This window comes from Benincasa hispida, chromosome 7, assembly GCF_027475165.1.
Source record: "Benincasa hispida cultivar pf3 chromosome 7, pf3_genome.v1.1, whole genome shotgun sequence".
Classification (NCBI taxonomy): Eukaryota; Viridiplantae; Streptophyta; class Magnoliopsida; order Cucurbitales; family Cucurbitaceae; genus Benincasa; species Benincasa hispida.
The window spans coordinates 12,793,862-12,803,157 of NC_143484.1; the positions used below are offsets into that span (position 1 = coordinate 12,793,862).

At 40.4% G+C, this 9,296-nt stretch overlaps 2 protein-coding genes across 2 annotated transcripts; both read right to left on the minus strand.

Annotated features, from left to right (window-relative positions):
* Nucleotides 1–805: 805 nt before the first annotated feature.
* LOC120080947 (uncharacterized) lies at nucleotides 806–3,056 on the minus strand. Its single transcript, XM_039035631.1, has 2 exons — nucleotides 2,637–3,056; nucleotides 806–853 (listed from the first exon to the last, which is right to left on the minus strand). The coding sequence occupies exons 1-2, from the start codon at nucleotides 3,054–3,056 to the stop codon at nucleotides 806–808; spliced, it is 468 nt and encodes a 155-aa protein (XP_038891559.1).
* A 1,560-nt stretch (nucleotides 3,057–4,616) lies between these two features.
* Nucleotides 4,617–6,850, minus strand: LOC120080946 (uncharacterized). The gene is made up of 3 exons (XM_090315183.1): nucleotides 6,149–6,850; nucleotides 5,486–5,725; nucleotides 4,617–5,330 (listed from the first exon to the last, which is right to left on the minus strand). Exons 1-3 carry the CDS (start codon nucleotides 6,848–6,850, stop codon nucleotides 4,617–4,619), a joined length of 1,656 nt encoding a protein of 551 aa, XP_090171309.1.
* Between the last annotated feature and the right edge of the window lie 2,446 nt (nucleotides 6,851–9,296).

Here is a 9,296-nt window from a genome sequence, read left to right on the forward strand (position 1 = left end):
CAAGTATAGTAAAGAGCCTGGAGCAATTTCTTGCCACCAGGTGTTACACTGTTCTACTTGTGCTCTAAAGATATTCTTGCTTTCGCGAGAGTCAACCCGCTCTCTGCTCTTACGTCCCAAGGTTCTCTCCTGAGCCGCCTTGGACGATCTCCGGCGTTACCACTCTTCTCTAGCTACGCCGTGAAATGGAAAAGAAAACTATGAATAGAGGTGTGAACTTATAAAGTAATGAAGTAATCGACTGTTAATCCCTTCTCTGAACAATGCACCTGGTATTTATAGGGCATCAAAGGTGAAAGACGGTTTCTCTCTCTTGGCTGTACAGATGGGACAACTTTAATTCCTGACTGATGTGCCGAATAGTTGTCAACGATAAAGCTGGATGTACTTTGTGACCGTTATCGGCTGTCAACTTTATTTGGACCTGACTGCTGTCAGCTTTCTGTCTCATTGATCTTAATTGTCCTTTCGTCCGAATGCGCTGTCACCCCTCCCAGATTACCCTTTTAATATGAAAGAGGATATGACCGCGGTAGTTACTAGCCCTGCTGCCAGCACTCACCACCTTAGCCTTCTAATATAAATGCCAACCTGTTAAACATTAACAATGTATGCATATAGTATGCCTCCTTAAGGTTCTACAAATTATTATATAAACACATGCATACAACCATGACATAACATCTAAGGGGAAAAAAAATATCCACAGATGGGACCAAACAAATCTAACAAAGCCTTAGTCCCTCTGAAAACATGTGTACATAAACAGATCATCAACCTAAGTCTTCTTAATAATCCGAGTCTTTCAATGGCAAGCAGCAGCAGGATCAACTCTGAGGAATCTGACAGCTACCTGAAAAAGGAAAACACAGAAAATCTGTGAGCTAGTAGCCCAGTGAGTGACTATAGAATCATATTACATCATGCATTACATCACTATAAACATGTAAATATACTAATGAGTATCTCAAGCAATTGTCTCTAAATATATCTTTAAACCATTCTTAGACATCATTAAATATCAATATTACTTAGTTGAGAATGAGCCTACAACACTCTAGCTCCCAACGTCTATTACCGAAAAGGAGACCCATACTTCGGCCTCCATTTGGTGGTGCATGGCCTAGGAGACCCATACTTCGGTCTCTCATTCAGAACTACCTACGTGCACATGGAGTTTTCTAAGTACCGTCAAATCTTAGGTACTATTACCCAGATACCTTCTACATGTCCTTCAGTATCGTGTTATTTCGTTGCATCAATTTAAGTTTCATTGCATGTCATTTAAACAAGAACTCATTCTATCACAGCCTTCCTCTAGGAAGCATATTTCAACATTAGAAACTTAACATTTGTAATAATTTCATAACATACCTTGGCTTGTGTTAAACATATACAAGCCGAGAGAGATACGTTAAGCTATTCATTAACAATTTGTTGCTTGAGGGAGTATAAATCCATCATTAGCATCACTGCTACTTACTTGGCTTTATATGCATAAGTATTGAAAGCATTAAATTTATTTAGTTACTCACTGCTCGTCGGGGTTCTTAACGGGTTATACGCCTCTCCTAGCTCTTCTTGGCCTGAAAGAACACAATTCCCGGTTAAACTACTTAGAATTCTTAGCAAAATACCTCAAATAGTTCATTTACTAATGGAACTTTCAGAAATAAAGACAGCTTTACTAGCGAGATACTCATTATGAGCGAATTCATTCTCATGAGCGAGATCCTCATGAGTCAGATCCTCATGATCGAGATCAAGCTTTTCCTGGAAAACTTTCATCATAGCGATACTCACCTTACCTGCGAGATTCAGCCCAATTTCTAGCGAGATTTCCTTCTAGAGCGAAACTCTCATCACAAAATCAACGAGATTTCCTTCATAAGCCAGATCCTCATTCTCCGTATCTCGCTATAACTCTCCACGGTGAGCTGTTTGCTTGTTCTTCCCAAGCAGCCATTTGCTTATGCATAGATTCTCTGTTCTTCACTTTCTTCACCATTTGAAAGAAAGTGCAGGACCTTCTTTCTACAAACATGTTTAGAATTGAGTTACCTCTTTTACCTTAAAATTCAGCCAAAAATGCCTTATAGTTTGGCCTAGATCTTCCAATCTTCTCCTCGAGCCCTGATAACTCGAGATTTTGCCTCCTCTACACTTTCTTCATTTCTTGTTCTTCTCCTCCGACAATCTTTCTCCAGAAAGACAACTTCGAAAACTAGATTCTCCCAGCTTTCAAATGGCACTGATTTCACTAAATTTGCTCATGCCAATTGCCGAAACCAAGCTTTTGAATTTCCTTTGCCTTTTAATTTTCCTTCCGCCTCCCAAGTTCAAGGGTTAACCGCCATGTCACCCCTCATTTAATATGTTTTTCCTTCCCTTCCTTCATAATTCCTATAAATAAACATGAATTGCTACTTAATAAATATGTAATATAACATTCCTTTGGCTAAACATGCTTATCTAGGAAACTTAGAGTTCAGGGTTTACAATCATTTTCCCCTTAAAAGAAATTTCGTCCTCGAAATTTACCTGATATGCCATTTGAAAAGTTAAGGATATCTCTTCCTCATTTTCTCTTCAGGTTCCCAGGTTGCTTCCGTGATTCCATGATTATGATATAGTACCTTCACCAAAGAAATCGTCTTATTTCTGAGTACTTGGTCTTTTATGTCTAAAATCTCGATGGCCTCTTCCTCGTAAGATAAATCTTCTTTGAGGTGTACTAGTTGTGTTGTTTGTATGTGCATAGGATCAGGCACGTGTCTTCTTAACATTGACACATGAAATACGTTGTGAATACGAGCTAGCTCCATCGGCAACTGCAACCTATAAGCTGCTGGACCAACTCGTTTCACAATTTCATATGGTCTGATGTATTGTGGACTTAACTTCCCTTTTCTCCCAAACCAGAGAATTCCTTTCCATGGGGACAGCCGAAGAAATACCCAATCTCTGACTTCAAATTCTAGTTCTATTCTTCGCTTATCAGCGTAGATCTTCTGTCTATCGCGAGCTGCCTTATGATTATCCCTAATAAGCTTCATATTTTCTGTTGTTTGTTGAACTAATTCTGGATCCACTAATTTTCACTCTCCGACTTCATTCCAGCATACTGGGGTTTTGCAAGGTCGACCGTACAACGCTTAATAAGGAGCCATTCCAATACTAGAATGGTAGCTATTGTTATATGAAAATTCAATCAATGGCAATTGCATATCCCAACTTCCTTTGAATTGTAATAAACAAGCCCTCAACATATCTTCCAGTGTCTGTATAGTTCTTTTCGACTGCCCATCTGTTTGTGGATGAAAAGCCGTACTGAAATGTAGTTTGGTGCCCATAGCCTTTTGTAGACTAGGCCAGAATTTTGAAGTAAATCTCGAGTCTAGGTTTGACACTATCGACACTGGGGCTCCATATTGACTGATTATCCTATCCACATAAATCTTATCTAGACGGTTTAGTGTGAACGTAACTTTTACTAGTATAAACTTGGCTGTCTTAGTTAGTCTATCGACTATTACCCAAATGTCGTCGTATCCTAAGGGCATCCTCGGCAATCCAAATAGAAAGTCCATTGTCACATGCTCCCACTTCCACTCGGGCACTGGGAGTGGATTCAGTAATCCTGCTGGTCATTGTCTCTCAGGTTTCACTTGTTGACAAACTATACATCGATCCACATATTCTCCTATGTCTCTCTTCATCCTAGGCCACCAGTAAGATCTCTTCAAAGTTCTATACATCTTGGTGCTCCCTGGATGCATAGCATACACGAAACTATGTGCTTCTTCCAGAATGGCTTGCTTAAGCTATAACTTACTAGGCACACACATTCTTCCCTCCTTCTCTAGTACATTATCTGCTCTCAGTTGAAAGTCAACTCTGATTCTCTTACTTACATCATCAACAACCTTCTGAAGGTCAGGGTCTTTCAACTGATCTTACTTAAGGTCTTCTACTAGGGTAGGCCTTACCTGAAATGTAGCTATCACTCCTCCTGACGGTTCCATTGATAAGGCGGTTCTAGAATTCCTTAACTCTTGCAATAGAATTCCTCTTATTGAACCAATAATGGCCTTGCGTCCTTAGGATTTCCTACTTAGTGCATCTGCTACAACATTAGCCTTACCAGGTTGGTACTCGATGGAACAGTCATAATCTTTGATCAATTTAACCCATCTTCTTTGTCTTAGATTCAACTCCTTTTGATCAAAGATATATTTTAAGCTTTTATGATATGTGAATATTCTGCAGCGCTCTCCAAATAGGTAATGTCTCCAAAACTTTAGAGCTAAAACAACTACTGCCAGCTCCAGATCATGCGTAGGATAAATGCTCTCGTGCTTCTTAAGTTGACGAGAGGCATATGTAATCACCTTCCCATCTTACATCAACATACATCCCAATCCTTGTCGGGATGCGTTACAATAAATCTCAAATTCCTTACCTGGAACAGGCAAGGTAAGTACTGGCGTTGATACTAGTGCCTGTTTAAGCTCCTGAAAACTATGCTCACACTCCGACGACCATTCAAACCTTACGCCTTTCTTGGTCAAGTTCTTTAATGGAAGGGCTATCTTAGAGAAACCGTCCACAAACCTCTAGTAATAACCTGCCAAACCTAGGAAACTGCGTATCTCTAAAATAGTCATGGGTCGTTCCCAATTAACTATTGCTTCTGTCTTTTGGGCATCTACACTGATACCATCTACTGAAACAACATGCCCGATAAATACAACTCGGTCTAACCAAAAATCACATTTACTGAACTTAGCATACAACTGTCTATTTCGCAACGTTTTCAATACTATCCTTAGATGGGTTGTATGATCCTCTCTACTGCCAGAATATACTAATATATCATCAATGAATACTATCACGAACTGGTCCAAGTAGGGATGGAATATCCTGTTCATAAGATCCATGAATACCACAGGGGCATTTGTCAGTCCGAATGACATTACTAGAAATTCATAATGTCCATATCTTGTTCTAAATACGGTTTTAGGAATGTCAGCTTCCTTCACCTTCAGTTGATGATAACTCGATCTCAGATCTATCTTCAAAAACACCGTGGCTCCTCTTAGCTGATCAAACAAATCTTCAATACGCGGTAATGGATATTTATTCTTAATTGTTACCTTATTCAGCTGCCTATAGTCGATACATAATCTAAGTGTCCCATCCTTCTTCCTTACAAATAACACCGGAGCTCCCCAAGGCGATACACTAGGTCGAATGTATCCCTTGTCAATTAACTCTTGTAGCCGAGCCTTTAATTCTTTTAACTCAGTTGGCACTATTCTATACGGTGCCTGCGATATAGGAGTTGTTTCTGGAATTAAGTCAATAGTGACTCCACCTCTCTGTTGGGTGGCAATCCTGATAATTCCTCAGGAAATACATCCCGAAACTCATTTACCACGAGGAAATCTTTTGGGTTCAGCTCTTTCCCTTAAGCAACCACTACGTGAGCCAAATAGGCTTTACATCCCTTGCTCAGCAGCTTCCTAGCTTTCACTGCTGATATCAGATTCCCCGCAGTTAATCTTTTGATTCCTGCTAGTACTGCATCCTCGCCATTTGATTTTCTGAGCACTACCTTCTTCTCGTAACAATCCATTGAAGTATGATACTTGCTTAGAAAATCAATCCCAAGAATAGCATCAAACTCTAACAGCTCCAAGGGAAGTAAATCAACATAAAAGTCCTGACCATTAATCAGTATCTCACAATGATTATAACATTTATCTACTATTATCACATCTCTCAAAGGGGTGGATATATATAACTCTTCAGGTATAGGCCTAACCAACCTATCCATACTAGATGCAAACATGCTAGATATAAATGAATGTATGGCACCAAGGTCAAATAAAACATAAGCAGACTGTACACATAATATAACATTACCAATCACAACATCCGAAGACTCCGCTGCCTCCTGGTGTGTCACGGCATACACTCGCCCTTATTGTTAGGGTTGACCTACGACATTCTTCTGCTTGGCACCACTTGACCCTTCACCATGATTTCTAATGCCCTTTGGTTGGTTAACTATCTGGGAGGTTGTCTATTGTGCTGTTGGGGCGTCCTTGTTCACCTGTGGACAATTTCTCTTGAAATGCCCTACCTGTCCACATTGAAAACATACACCTCTGTTATTATAGCATATTCCAGGATGCCTCTTGGCACAATTAGGGCACATCAGTTTCCTGTCTGTGCTGGTTATCAACTCACCAGCTCGTGGCATCTCTGGTCGGCTAACTGCATTGGCCGAGGGTCTCGATTTCCTTTTATTGGATTCCTGCCAACTTGTTCCCCTAAATTGACTTCCACTAGTCTGACTTCCAACTGGAGGTCGGGATCCCCTTTCTCTAGGCCCTACTACTGCCTCACTGCCCCTTGGCAACTGCTCATCATCTGCCAAACTCCGCTCGGCTGATGTTGCTGTTTCTACTAACTGGTTAAAGTGTAGCCAATTAGCCGTAGACGTCACCGGAGTTCTAATTTCTTTCCTTAAACCTTGTTCAAACTTCCTGCATCTATCTCTTTCCTTAGCAATAATCGGTAGGGCATATTGCGATAACTCTGTAAATTTCTGCTCATAATCTGCCACTGACACCATTCCCTGTGTTAGTTTGAGAAACTCATCCCTTTTCGCATCTTGAAACGAGCTAGGGTAGTACTTGTCTTCAAAGGCCTTTCTGAACTCAGGCCATAACATCGCATCTGTAATGGCTCGTCTGACAGATATCACTTTCCACCATTTCTTTGCTCCTTTCTGTAATAGGAAGGTGGCTAGCCCTACTTTCCTGTCCTCTGGAAAACTCATAACATTGAAACATTTTTCAACTACATCCAGCTATAGCTCGACTTCAGCTAGGTCTGTTGTACTTTCAAATGTCACAGCCTCTAGGGCTTTAAACCTCTCAATACCATTTTCTTCCCTGGGTCGGCTCATACTGAGCCCACACTGGCTGCTAACCTCTGCACTATCATGTCAAAAACTACATCTTCTAGCTTAGAATTTGCCCTTGCCTGTGGAGAACTAGACTTTCCCTCAGACGTCGTTTCCTGACCCACTGGATCATTCACCTTCCTTTTCCCACCCGGTGGGATCTTTTTAACCTCCAGGCCTCTATTGGTAGGGTCAGTATTCCTGCCACCTGTCTGCTTACTCTGTCTGCCACTTTGCCTCGGAATTTCACTTATTACAATGTACACATGTTAGAGACTCACAATTAGGAACTTAGACTTATGCATGAACTTCCCCTCTCATTCCCAAAATCTTATACTCTGATACCAACTTGTCACACCCCCTCCCAGATTACCCTTTTAATCTGAAAGAGGATATGACCGCTGTAGTTACTAGCCCTGCTGCCAGCATTCACCACCTTAGCCTTCTAATCTAAATGCCAACCTATTAAACATTAACAATGTATGCACATAGTATGCCTCTTTAAGGTTCTAAAACACATGCATACAACCATGACATAACACCTAAGGGGAAAAAAAATATCCACAGATGGGCCCAAACAACTCTAACAAAGCCTTAGTCCCTCTTAAAACATGTGTACATAAACAGATCATCAACCTAAGTCTTCTTAATAAGCCAAGTCTTTCAGTGGCAAGCAGCAGCAGGATCAACCCTGAGGAATTTGACAGCTACCTGAAAAAGGAAAGCACAGAAAATCTGTGAGCTAGTAGCCCAGTGAGTGACTATAGAATCGTATTACATCATGCATTACATCACTATAAACATGTAATATACTAATGAGTATCTCAGGCAACTGTCTCTAAATATAGCTTTAAACCATTCTTAGACATCATTAAACATCATTATTCCTTAGTTGAGAACGAGCCTACAACGCTCTAGCTCCCAACATCTATTACCGAACAAGAGACCCATACTTAGCCCTCCTTTTGGTGGTGCATGGCCTAGGAGACCCATACTTCGGTCTCTCATTCAGAACTACCTACGTGCACGTGGAGTTTTCTAAGTACCGTCAATACCTTAGGTACCGGCCAAGAGACCCATACATCGGTCTCTCATGGAGTTTTTTAAGTACCGTCAATACATTAGGTACTATTACCCAGATACCTTCTCCATGTCCTTTAGTATCGAGTTATTTCGTTGTATCAATTTAAGGTTCATTGCATGTCATTTACACAAGAACTCATTCTATCATAGCCTTCCTCTAGGAAGCATATTTCAACATTAGAAGCTTAACTTTTGTAATAATTTCACAACATACCTTGGCCTGTGTTAAACATATACAAGTCGGGAGAGATACGTTAAGCTATTCGTTAAACATTTTTTGCTTGAGGGAGTATAAATTCATCATTAGCATCACTACTACTTACTTGGCCTTATATGCATAAGTATTGAAAGCATTAAGTTCATTTAGTCACGCACTGCTCGTCGGGGCTCTTAACGGGTTATACGCCTCTCTTAGCCCTTCTTGGCTTGAAAAGGACATAATTCCCGATTAAACTACACAGAATTCTTACCAAAATACCTCAAATAGTTCATTTACTAATGGAACTTTTATCAACAAAGACAGATTTACTAGCGAGATACTCATCATGAGCGAATTCATTCTCCTGAACGAGATCAAGCTTTTCCTGGCAAACTTTCATCCTAGCAATACTCACCTTACCAGCGAGATTTAGCCCAATTTCTAGTGAGATTTCATTCTAGAGCGAGATTCTCATCACAAAATCAATGATATTTCCTTCATAAGCCAGATCCTTATTCTCCATATCTCGTTATAACTCTCCACGGTGAGCTGTTTTCTTGTTCTTCCCAAATAGCTGTCTGCTTATGCATAGATTCTCTGTTACAACTTCAAAAATTCATAACTCAAAATCCAGACCTCTTTTGCAGGAACTTCCTTCTACAAACATGTTTAGATTACCTTCAAATTTCAGCCAAACATTCCTTATAGTTTGGCCTAGAGCTTCCAATCTTCACCTCAAGCCCTGATTAACTCGAGATTCTGCCTCTTCTACATTTTTTTCACTTCTTGTTCTTCTCCTTCTGCAATCTTTCTTCGGCAAGAGATCCTCGAAAACTAGATTCTCCCAGCTTTCAAATGGCACTGATTTCACTAAATTTGCTCATGCCAATTGCCAAAACCAAGCTTTCGAAGTTCCGTTGCCATTTAATCTTCTTGCCACCTCCCGAGTTCAAGGGTTAACTGCCACGTCACCCCTCATTTAATAAGTTTTTCCTTCCCTTCCTTCATAATTCCTATAAATAAACATGAATTGCTACT